Below are 12,090 nucleotides of genomic sequence, written 5' to 3'. Positions count from 1 at the left end.
GTGTGTGTGTGTGTGTGTGTGTGTGTGTGTGTGTGTGTGTGTGTCTGGGTTCTGAGCATCTACTCATCCATATATGCTCTATGGTCTGTGCTCAGTTATGTGGGGGACCCAGAAAGTGCCCATGCACCCAGATCAGAATATTGACACTGACATGATTCAGGAGCAGGAGAGGAAGGAGGTGGAAGCCGAGATCCGGATCCAGGTTGGAGGATCTGGCCAACAGATTTCTTGCCCATTTCCATCTCCCTCTGCAATCTCTGCATCTTTCCCCCCTTGATTCTCTGTCCCAGTATCTTTTCTCTCTGCCTTCATCTATCTCCTTTCCTCAGTGTTCCCACCTCTCCATCTCCAGACTCCAACTCCATCCCTCCCAGGCCTCAACATTCACCATCACATTCCCATTCTTACTGTTTTCCTATTCCCTAATCCCTATGCTCCTTGTCTTTGTCTTCATTCCTTTCTCTGTCCTTTCCCTGCCTCCCTTCATCGTTCCATAACCCTACCTCCATCTTCATCTTCATTTCTACTCTGTATCCCCTATTCCCACTTCTATTTCTCTATCACTTCTTGTTTTCTTCATCCACAATGCCCTCCCCATCTCTGTCTCCATCCTGCCCTCTAGCTCCGCTCTACCTCCCCCACCCGTCAGCTCTCACATTTCTCCATCTTCATCTCCTCCCTTTATATCCAGCCCCATCTCCTCATATCTATCTCTTCTGGCTCCACCTCCATACTTCTGTTTCCATTTCCTACTCCTTCTATTTATTCATCTGTTGTCCTCCTCATGTTCTTGAGCCTCAGCCCCAGGCCCCAGCCATCAGGAGACTTTAACAAGTCTCAGCACAGATAAAGAAGACATGGAGAAGGGATCAGACTGAGACCACGACTAGATGCCTATATAACTATCTGGAGAGACAAACTCACAAATTGTCTAAAGTAGTCTAAATTGTCCACATTCCTAGGGACTAGAGAAACTATATACCTGCCTTCAGAGTGGGACTTCTGATTTCTCCTCCCCTCTGCTTGTGAGCACTTTATTCTTAGGTCTTGTGTCACATCAGGACACAGGTGTCTTACAGGACAGGGTTGGTCTGTAGGAAGTCGAGCCTTTGGAAAGAGTGGACCAGGGATCTTTATCCTATCAGAAGCAGTAATATAAAAATTGTGGTTTCAGATTTCACTGGGGGTTCAAAGTCAGTTAGACAGCAATTATTATTTTAAAACATTTTATTTCCCTCCAATTACATGCAAAAACAATTTTTAATTTTTTTTTTTAAATTTTGAGTTCCATACTCTATCCCTTCTTCCCTTCTTTCGCCCGTTCCCTGAGATGATAAGCAGTCTGACATAGGTTATACATGTGTAACCACATAAGACATTTCCATATTGGTCACTGTGTGCAAGAAAACTCAAACAAGAAAAAAAGTGAAAAATCGTATACTTCGGTCTGTATTCAGATGACATCAGTTCTTTCTCTGGAAGTGAATAGCATCTTTCATCATGAGTCCTTTGGGATTGTCTTCGATCATTGTATTGCTGAGAATAGCTAAGTCATTCACAGTTCTTCATCGTACAATATTGCTGTTACTGTGTACGATGTTCTCCTGGTTCTGCTCACTTCATTTTGTGTCAGTTCATGTTAGTCTTTCCAGGTTTTTCTGAAATCATCTTGCTTGTCATTTCTTATAGCACAATAATATCCCATTACAATCATATACCACAACTTGTTCAGTCAGTCCCTAATTGATGGGCATCCCCTCAATTTCCAATTCTGAGTTACCACAAAAAGAGCTGCTGTAAGTATTTTGTATAAATAAGTCCTTTCCGCCCTTTAAAACAACAACAACAACAACATTTCCTGGGGATACAGACCTAGCAGTGGTATTGGTGGATCAAAGAGTTTTATACAGTTTTACAGCCCTTTGGGCATAGTTCCAAATCAGCAATCATTTATTAAGCACCTCCAGGCACAGTGCTAAGTGCTGGTAATACAAAGAAAGGCAAAGAAAGTCAGACCAAAGTCTGAGAGCCAGGAATTGCTGGTGATGGGAATCAGAGAAGAGATTCTGTAGTTATCTGTGTTCTGAAGCAGACTAACTATTGCTGTAACCACAGGCAAGTCATTTCTACTTCTCTTGGCCTCAGTTTCTTCATTTGTCCAAGGACATTGGACTAGGTCATCTGTAAAACACCTTCCATGTCACAAATACAAAGCAATCCAAAGGTCTGGAAGCCACTAAGTCAGGGCTGAGGTGAAGGAATATGTAGTTATCTGTGGTCAGAAGCAAGCAAAGAAGCCTAAGAGTAGGTCAGACAAGATTAGGAGCAGTAATGCGATCTCAGAGGACAAGGAAGCCAAGGACCCAGAATACAGGAAGGCAGATGGATCAAAATGTCACCGAATGGGGCAGCTAGGTGGTACAGTGGATAGAGCACCGATCCTGGAGTCAGGAGGCCCTGAGTTCAAATCCGACCTCAGACACATGACACTTACTAGCTGTGTGACCCTGGGCAAGTCACTCAACCCTAATTGTCTCACCAAAAAAAAGCAAAAAAAAAAAAAATTAGAAAATGTCACTGGAACTAGTAACTGGAACACAAAAGTGAGCCTGCTTTTGAGGTGGGGGTAGTGGGGTGGTTGTTTTCCCTAAAAACTTCTTTAAACTGTATGCAGAAGACAGAGGCTAGTAACCAGATAGGATTGGACTCAAAAGCTCACCAAAAGAAGTGATTGCAGCTGGTTGGAGGACTGTGGCTGAAAGGGCATCTTGATCCTAGCAGGGATAGAGTAGGGAGGGTCTTATGTTTACCTTTTCCAAAGGATTCCCATTTTCCTTCCCATCCTCAACTCTTGCTCACAATCAATCAAACAAATGAATATTTATTTGGCAACTTTTCTGGTCTAGTGTCTGTTTTATTCATTCCTGGTGTCTCTTAACCATTTGGCTATACGTGACTCTGTCTTCTTTTCTTCAGCTCTACCTCAACCTCTCCCTCCCTGTCTCTAAGCATAGTTCTCTGAGTAAGTGGAGCAGGCAGCATGAATTTGAGAGTTCTAGGTACCTTCCCAAGCTTCCAGATTTTCTACATTTCCTAAACTTTCACCCTTAAAAAAAAAGATCATTACATTGGATCTTAAAGGCTTTTTGGTCAATAAGAGTTCTTTGGGGAAGTGGGCAGCTAGGTGGCGCAATGGATTGAGGAGGGTCTGGAGCAAGGAAGATCTCTGACCTCAAATCTGTCTCAGACACTGGGCAAGCCACTTAACCCTGTTTGCTTTGGTTTCCTCATCTATAAAATGAGTCGGAGAAGGAAATGGCAAACCACTCCAGTATCTCTGCTAAGAAAACCCCAAATAAGGTCACAAAGAGATGGACATGACTGAAATGACTGAACAATGAAAAGAGAAGTGAAAGAGTCCCTGGGAAGGGTAAGACCCCAAAAGTATTCTAGGGAGAGCAGAGTGCTGGATTTGGAATCAGATGACCTGGGTTTCAAGTTCCAGTTCTGCTAGTTGGACAAGTCCTTGCTCCTTTCCCAACCTCAGTTTCCCCATCTGGAAAATGAGAAGGCTGGATTAGACAATGTCAAAGGTCCCTTCCAACTCTGAATTTGGTGATCCTAAGCAGTCAAAACCTAATAGCTTTCAAGGATTTATTTATGATTGGGAGAGAGTAAGGCTCCAGGAGAATGAGACACAGGAAAGGGAGCCTGCTTAGAATGGGAGGAGGGGAGGGGGAGTTTTAGGATCAGGGAGTGAACCAAAGAGGAGTGAGAGGTACTAACTTTGCCCACGTCAGTCACAGTTGTCTTTCTCTTTCCCTACCATTTTCTCCTCTGTGCTCATATTCCTTTCTTTGGCCCAGTCCTCTTCTCTATGACTTCTTCCCTGTCTCTGGATTTCCTTCCCTTGTTTCTTTTCTCTCTCCCTCTATAGCTCTTTCAATTTCTGTCCCTCCTCCCCACACTGATAGCTGCCTTCTGGTCAACCTGTGTGCTCCAGGTGGACATGCTGATGCGTCAGGAGCTGCAGGCCCTCCGCTTGGCTGTAGATAAGGAAGAAATGAGACCAGTCAAAGTGAAGGCCAAAGTCAAGGTGAGGATTGAGGGAAGGGAGAGTATAAAGGACCGGGTTAAAGCTCAGGTTGAGAGGCAGAAAGGACACGAGAGAGCAGTAACCTCTGTGTTTCCTTTCAACTGCAAGAAAGAGAAGAGAGTCAAAGGGAAGAAGAAGGACAAAGATCTGACCCCAAACAGGTACCAGACCCTGCAGCACCCAAATGGCGATGTAGGAATCATGGGGAAAGCGCTGGACCAGCCATTCAGAGCACCGAGATTTTAGTTTTAGCTTCATTGCTGTGTGAACCCGAACCAACCACATGAACTCGTTGGGCCTCAGTTTCCTCATCCATCCAATGGGAATAGTGATATCTTACCTGCCCTGCTTATCTTATAGAGGTATTGTAAGAAGCAAGTGAGAAAATATATGGAAAAGCAATTTGAAAATGTATAGAGCACTATGCAAATGAAAAGTACAAATATTATTGATGTGAGGTAGCATATCTCAGTAGATAGGGGGCTTGGGTTAGGATTAGAAATGCTGGGGCTCAAGCCCTACCTCTGACGCATATTGCCTTCATAACCCTGGAAAGCTAGATGCTGGGCCTGGAGTCAGGATGACTCATTATCTTCCCGAGTTCAAATCTGGCTCCAGACGCTAAGCTGTGTGACCCTGGGCAAGTCACAACCCTGTTTATCTCAGCTTCCTCATCTGTAAAATGAGCTGGAGAAGGAAATGGCAAACCACTCCAGTCTCTTTGCCAAGAAAACCCCGACTCATGATGAGTCAGACGTGACTAAAAACAACTGAACAGCAGCAACAACAAAACCCTGAGAAGAATCACTTAATGTCTCCTTAAGAAGGAACCTTGAAAATGGTGCTTGGTGTTTCCCCATCCACTGCATGCTTTACCCACCCCCCCCACCCCAGCACGTAAAGACACACTAGCTCTTCCTTTGCCTAATAGAAATACTAACTATATAGCCAGGGAGCAGTGTAGTCAAGTAGAAAGCCCCATCCAATTCTCTCCTTCCCCCACCTACACACAATCTTCCATCCTTTCACATCCCAACCCTTCCCTCCCTCTCCTTTATTCAATGTCTTCCCTTCCCATCTCCTCTCCTCGACCCACACTCCCTGAGTGCCAATCACCTTCTATCTACCTCATACTCTCTGTGTTCCCTGGGGTATTCCCTGCCACGCCTCAGTTTACCCTGACCCCACCTTCACCCCCAGATCTGTGGACTCTCTGTATGAAGAACTTGTGGAAGAAGGCTTGATCAAGAAGAGCGAATATGTGAGACTGTCTGATTACATTGGTGAGACTCACCCTGTAAACCCTAAATCCACTGAAACGTGAGAGCTATTACTTTTATCACTACTACTAGTACTTTCCTCAAGTGATGACCTGTCCCTCCCCAGGTGATGATTATCCAATTTTCTCCCCACCCCCAGCCCCCAAATGGCTGTCCCCAGTAACTCTCTTTCCTCAGGTGACTACCTATATCTTGGGTCTGCTTTGAAACTGGGAAACAGGGAACCAATGCCATCCCTATTCGACTTGAGGCAGAATGTAATTCTGTATGGGGTCCTTCGGCTTGGTGAGAGGGGACCCGGGGAGGGGAAAAAAGGTGTTGGAGAGGAGGGTCTGGGGCTTGGAGATAGCTTTCAGTGAAGTCCTGTGCCTCACTGGAGGGTGTCTGGAAGTGGATAGAGTGCTGGATTTGGAGTCAGGCGGAACTGAGGGAAATTCTGCCTCTGACACTTACTAGCTGTGTGATCCTGGGCAAGTCACCTAACCTCCCTCAGCCTGTTTCCTCATCTGTAAAATGGGTATAATAATAATAGCCCCTAATTCACAGGATTGTTGTGAGTATCAAATGAGATAAAAGATATAAAACGTTTTATAAACCTTAAAGCCATATATATGTGCTAGCTGTCATTATAGCGCGGAGGACTACTGGAGAGGGATGGCCTGTCCTGTGGAGGGCTTTGATTTTTGTTGGCCATCCACGGACTCATCATCTTCTATTGATCTCTCTAGGATCCCCTGAAGTTCACAGCAAAAGTGAATTGCTCCTGAGACCCTTGGGCCCCACCAATCTTTGTGGGGTGGGGGAGCCTGCATTTCCTTCTCCCATCCTGTTCCCTTAGCTACATTTCATAGGAAGTTACCACTGCCTACAAAGTCCAGTTCTGTTAAATCCCATTGTTTTTCTTCCTAGTGTTCAGTCTTGAATTGATTCTTTAAATGTAAGGAATAGAAACAAGAGTAGTGAGAGATGGGGGAGAACAGCCAGGCATAGACCTGTTTACCTGTCTTTACAGCCTCAGCCACTGCGTCACTTAAAATGGTATCACAAGCCACTTTGGACACAGTTGGGTGTGGTTTGCCAACTATTGCCCCCAGATGTTCCACCTAATGGAATCTGGAACACTGGTATTTACCTGGTCAGTCAGTAGGAGGTTCTGATCAGACCTGAGTCCATACCCTTTTTTTCCCCAACCCCAGGACCCTTACTTGACCTTTCCCTCCCCACAATTCCTCTTCCATCCATACCCTACATGTTCTCCCACCTCTGCTGGTCTACTTCCTTCTCCCTGGCCCCTTCTTCCTATTCTCCTAGGATCTGCTGAAATACATACCATGGCTCCCCATGTCCGATCCATTCTCCTGGCTGGCCCTGCTGGTACAGGGAAGAAAATGCTAGTCAATGCAGTTTGTACTGAGACTGGAGCTAACCTGTTTGACCTGTCCCCGGAAAACCTGGAAGGAAAATATCCGGGCAAGTCAGGGGTGCAGATGATGATACACATGGTCTTCAAGGTTTGGAATCCTGAGCCTCATTCTCCTCCTCTTCTACCCTCCCCCCATTTCCCTATTCACCTACCCCCCCCCAACGAAGGAGAAGCTTTTGTTCTCCTATGGAACTTTGATTCTAGACAACCTTGACTTTATATAGAGGCAGAAAAGTGAATCACCCTCCCTGGTATAATTTCAGGGGCCAGGAAGACCTCTCCTCCCCATCCCAGTATCTCCACTTGTTGCTAGATGGTTCCTGATCGCATTGTTAAATACTCTTGGGAGATGGAATCTGAGACTTACATTCATACTAAGTCACGGTGGGGGGGGGGGGGGATATGGATGAATGAGATCGGTCTTCCGTGAGAATTAATTAGTTTTGAGACCAGGAGAATTTGGGGGCATTCAGCAGTCTCATGGAGTATAGATAGGGGTGAGGACTAGGAGTAGAGGAAAGAGGAAGGAAGGCAAGACTATGGGGCATTGAAGATAAAATTTTACTGGCTTTTCTTTTTGGTCTTGAGGTAGCCTTGATCAGGGGTCCACTGCAACAGATTGCTCATTTATTTATTTATTTATTTGGTGGGGCAATTGGAGTTGAGTGACTTGCTCAGAGTCACACAGCTAGTGAGCGTTATGTGTCTGAGGCCAGATATGAACTCAGGTCCTCCTGAATCTAGGGCTGGTGCTCTATCTACTTTGCCACCTAGCTGCCCCCAGATTGCTCATTTAAAGGGAGAACAGGGTCCTAGGTAAGGGTCTGACCCCTGACCCCTGCTCCCTCACCTGGCTAGGTGGCTCGACTCCTACAGCCTTCTGTGATCTGGATTGGGAATGCTGAGAAAACATTTTATAAGAAGGTCCCAAAAGAGGAGAAGGAGGTAAGGGAGTTTTGGGGGAGTGAACAGCTTAGTAGGTAGAGCACAGGACTAGGAGTCATAACACCTTGGTTCTAAGCCCAGCTTTACCACTCAATCAGTATGTGAATTTGGGAAGTCATGTTATAATTTGTTCATCTTTAGAATAAGGATAGCAACAATTCACATTTATATAGCACTTTGGAGAGTGACATGGGATAGTGGTCAATCCAAGCTATCCTTGGATTTAGAAGGACCTGGGTTCAAGTCTCACTCTGACACATACCAGCTATGATGGGATAGATGGATGGAGGGATGGAAGGATGGATAGTTGCTAACCATAGGTAAGTCACTTAACCTCTCAGGGTCCCTAGCAGTTGGCTAAGATTTTGAGTTGCGGACAGTTGCCTATCTACATCAGTGGAGAGAGTTTCTACACAGAAAGTTCCCTACACTGATGAAATTGAGCATTTGGCCAAAAAAAAAAATTCAGATTGAACTTTACAAAGGGCTCTCCTTGTTCAACAACCTTATGAGGTGAGTAGCTCTGATGACATTTCATTATTTGAGCTTGGGCCTCAGAGAGATTAAGTGATTTGCCCAAAGTTACTTAGCTAGTAAGTATTGGTGCTTTGACACAACCCAGGCCTCCTGGTTTCAGGTCTAGAGTTCTTTCTACACCCCTATAAAGATGAGGCTAAAAAGAAATAGATAATTAAAACAACTCCTTCAGATACAGGTTTCTTTTGTTGTTACCTGGTGACCCTCATGCTGGCAACATCCGTTTCCCCTTTCCTCTCCCTTATCTCTTTCCTTGGAGAAGATGGACCCCAAACGTGTAAAGAAGGACCTGGCAAAGGCGCTGCGCCAGCTGTGTCCCGGTGACCGAGTGATGCTGATTGGAACATCAGACCAGCCACAAATCGCTGACGTTAAGGGGCTGTGCAAAACATACGAGAAGATTCTGATGGTGCCCCAGCCGGATTATGCCACCCGATACCGTGAGGATCTGGTGCTCTGGGGTGGAGGCTCAGGGACACAGCCCCAAAACCCTTCCCCATCTCCGCTTTGTCCCTTTTCCAATTCCTGTGCTAAAGTTCCTTTTTCTATGTTCCTAGCGGGAACCAGGTCTTAGATTGCCCCTCCATATTCTAATCAAGTAGTAGTAGTAGTAGTAGCAGCAGTAGTCTTAAAGCTAATTAAGTTTCTGACTTTCCTGGCTTTCCTGACTCCACTTATCTAGCTGCCTCATGGGAAGTGTATTGGACTGGGAGCCCTAGGTGGTTTGGGCAAGTCACATAATCTCCCCAAAATATGAAAGTTTCCTTATCTATAAAATAGGAAGGCTAATAATAACCACAATGCCAGTCCCTGTGGTGGTCACTTTCCTTATAACTGTGAGATAAACATTATTCTCCCCATTTTAAAGTTTCTACTGAGTTTCAAAAAAGTCAGGGACCCGAGAAGCAATTAACCTGCATTAACTTGCTATGTGACTTTGGGCAAGTCTCAGTTTCCTCATCTGTCAAATGGGATAACAATAGCCATCCTAAACAATGTGCATCACAGGATGGTTGTGAAGAGATAATGAAAAAATGGTTATGCAATTGTTTGGTGAGGCATGGTACAAGTGCTAAGCAGCAGCAACAGCAATAAGAATAGTAATAATGTATTCCGCATACCATGCCATCTGCCCTCACTCTGTCCCTGTGCCCTACCATTTCCTTCTTGGGTCCTCTTCACCCTTACAGTCCTCTGGAAGCACTTGATTGAACAGTATGGGAAGTCTTTACTAAACCACGTGGATATCAGTGGACTGACCAAGGTTTCCGACGGCTATACCCCCGGAGACATCACTCTAACTGTCCATTCTGTGATGACTGAGAAGCGGAAGATTCAACTGATCAAACGGCCTCTGACACCCTATGAGTTTCTGGAACTTCTGGCCAAGATGGACCCAGTGTATGAGGAGGAGGAGGTATCACTGAAGGTACCAGAGATGTGTGCGTGTGCATGTGCGTGTGTGTATTGAAGAGAGGGTAAGGAGGTGGTATGAGGAAGAAAGTGGGAGAGCTTGCAAGAGTCCTTGGGAAAGAGGCCCAGAGTCATTCCTAATCAGAGGGGCCTGCCCCAGGGGAAAGGTCATTTTGTGGCTCTGTGTCTTCAGCACCTACAGTAGGTTTATACAGGTGAAAACAAGTGAAAACAACAGCAAAGGCAGGCTTTCAGGGGAAAGGATAGGGGCAAATACTGGACCTTTGATTTCATTGATATTGGGAATTACCAGATGAGAAAACTTTCTTTACCAATTCTTTGCAATTTAGAGTGTTAGAAAATTGTCCAGAACCCTAAGAGGTTAGTTAAGTGATTCTCCCAGAGTCCTACAAATAGCCTTGAACCCAAATCTTCCTGGCCAGTTCTCTATCCACTACACTACACTGTTTCTTTGGAAGGGAAAAGAAGTCACAAAAAGACATGCTGACTAAGAATGTGTATGGAAAAGAAAAGGTGAGGGATAGGTCCACCCACTATTCCTTCATGAGAGTGGGAACTCATCATATTTACAGCCCTTAATAAGGCTGATCACATGCATATTGGCCTCCTCTCTCTCTCTCTCTCTCCCTCCCTCTCTCTCTCTTTCTTCCTCTCTCTGTCTCTGTCTCTTTCTCTTCCTCTTCCTCTCTCCCTCTCTCTGTTTTTGTTTCTGTCTCTGTCTCTTTTTCTTTTTCTCAAAGCACTGCTATCTTCTTGAGTCATTGCTGAAGTACCAATAGCTTTGACTCCACCCCACAATAGGGCCCAGGGCCTTGATTCATTGACTATACCCCAAGGGATGGTCCTGGGAGCATGGGAAGAATGAGGGGGTGGGTCCTAGTCTATGGGAGGCATGTGGGAGCAAGAGTGAGGGACACAGCAGGACAACAATAAGATTTTATAGGAGACCCACAGAATATGATCAACCCCAACCTACTAGGAGGAGAGAGAAGTTAGAAAGCAAGGAGGAGGAGTTGCTGCTGAGGAAATTTGGTTACTGAGTATAGGTTAAGTAGGGAACCAAGTCAAAGGACCCCTCTTATGGGGATTCCTCTTTCTGCTTCTTTCCATTTCATACTCTCCTGTTCTTTCTTACTCACTCCCTTCAGGATTGGTACTTTAAGACTCCTCTGGGGAAGAGGCATTTGAAAGCTGCTGAGGATCGAGCAGAGGAGGAGGCAGCAAGATTGGCAAGAGAGAAGAAGAAGAAGAAATGATGAAGCTCAAAGCAGGGCCATAATGGGAGGGATGCTGAGGACTGGGGTGTGTGGGGAAGCATCCTTAGGGTGGATGGGCCAGATGGTAGAGGTATAAACACCCAAACAGCTGTAGGGATGATGGAAATTCGTGTGGATGTCTATCTCTATGTCCCATTTCCCCTGGCTTCATTTCTTTAGCCCCAATTCTTCCTCTTTTGCCTTCATCCCCACCCTACATTTCTGTGAACCTAACTCATGGTCATCTCTTGTTTCCTATCCCCCAGTCATGCCTGGATCGTTTTCCCTTGCCTTCTAAGACTTTGTTTCCCTGGTCTTTCTTTGTCTTTTTTTTTTTTTTTTTGGTTAGGCCATGGGGGTTAAGTGACTTGCCCAGGGTCACGCAGCTAGTAAGTGTTTTGTGTCTGAGACTGGATTTGAACTCAGGTCCTCCTGACTCCAGGGCCAGTGCTCTATCTACTGCACCACCTAGCTGCCCCCTCTTTCTTTGTCTTGATCTCCATCTCTGCTTCCGCCTTCATCTCTGACTCTCAGTCTCTTTTTCTGTATTTCTTTTTCTTTCTACATTCATGAACAAATAGGGAGAAGGAGTCAGTAAGTTAGCAGGTGGAAAAGCAAAGAGATTGAGGCATGCTGGTGTGATGCAAGGAAGTACCAAATTGGGAGTTGGAAGATCTGGGTTCTGAGTGTCCTTCGGTAAATAACTTTGCATCTCTGGGCCTCAGTTTCCTCATACCAAAAAAAGAAAAAAAAGAAGGGGTTGAATTCTACAATCTTTGAGGTTCCTTCCAGATCTAGCATTCTAGGATTCTGTCAGCTAGGGGCACAGGATAAGACAGACATTCTCTCCTTTAAAAATGTCACCCTTTTGTTTTTGCATCCCCTTCCTTTTCCAATACATCTCTCCACTCTCCCTCTTCCTCTTTCCCAAAAAATCATCCCTAATAACAAAAAGGGGAAAAAAAGGGAGAAGGAAAAAAAAAACTTTAGCCAAGCTAACAATGTCAATCTAGTCTAACATTATGTACAGTATAATGGTTTCCCACTTCTGCAAAGACAGGAAGGAGGGAAGTGAGTGCATTCTCACAGCTCTTTTTGGAGCGGTGCTTGGCTATTGTA

At 45.2% G+C, this 12,090-nt stretch overlaps 1 protein-coding gene across 1 annotated transcript in view; it reads left to right on the top strand.

Annotated features, from left to right (window-relative positions):
- Window positions 1-11,256, top strand: part of IQCA1L (IQ motif containing with AAA domain 1 like) — a 21,940-nt gene extending 10,684 nt beyond the window's left edge. Inside the window, exons 10-19 of the mRNA XM_027841110.1 lie at window positions 96-202; window positions 4,004-4,096; window positions 4,211-4,257; window positions 5,297-5,379; window positions 5,554-5,661; window positions 6,688-6,887; window positions 7,658-7,744; window positions 8,544-8,721; window positions 9,472-9,710; window positions 10,864-11,256. Coding sequence (XP_027696911.1) covers window positions 96-202; window positions 4,004-4,096; window positions 4,211-4,257; window positions 5,297-5,379; window positions 5,554-5,661; window positions 6,688-6,887; window positions 7,658-7,744; window positions 8,544-8,721; window positions 9,472-9,710; window positions 10,864-10,971 — 1,250 coding nt within the window. The 3' untranslated portion in view covers window positions 10,972-11,256. The remainder of the gene's footprint in view (window positions 1-95; window positions 203-4,003; window positions 4,097-4,210; window positions 4,258-5,296; window positions 5,380-5,553; window positions 5,662-6,687; window positions 6,888-7,657; window positions 7,745-8,543; window positions 8,722-9,471; window positions 9,711-10,863) is intronic.
- The last annotated feature ends 834 nt before the right edge of the window (window positions 11,257-12,090 follow it).

Source organism: Vombatus ursinus, unplaced genomic scaffold (assembly GCF_900497805.2).
Source record: "Vombatus ursinus unplaced genomic scaffold, bare-nosed wombat genome assembly UNPS02014852.1, whole genome shotgun sequence".
Taxonomy (NCBI): domain Eukaryota; kingdom Metazoa; phylum Chordata; class Mammalia; order Diprotodontia; family Vombatidae; genus Vombatus; species Vombatus ursinus.
The sequence above is the reverse complement of the archived record's forward strand: the minus strand, read 5'-3'. Positions and strand labels throughout refer to the sequence as shown.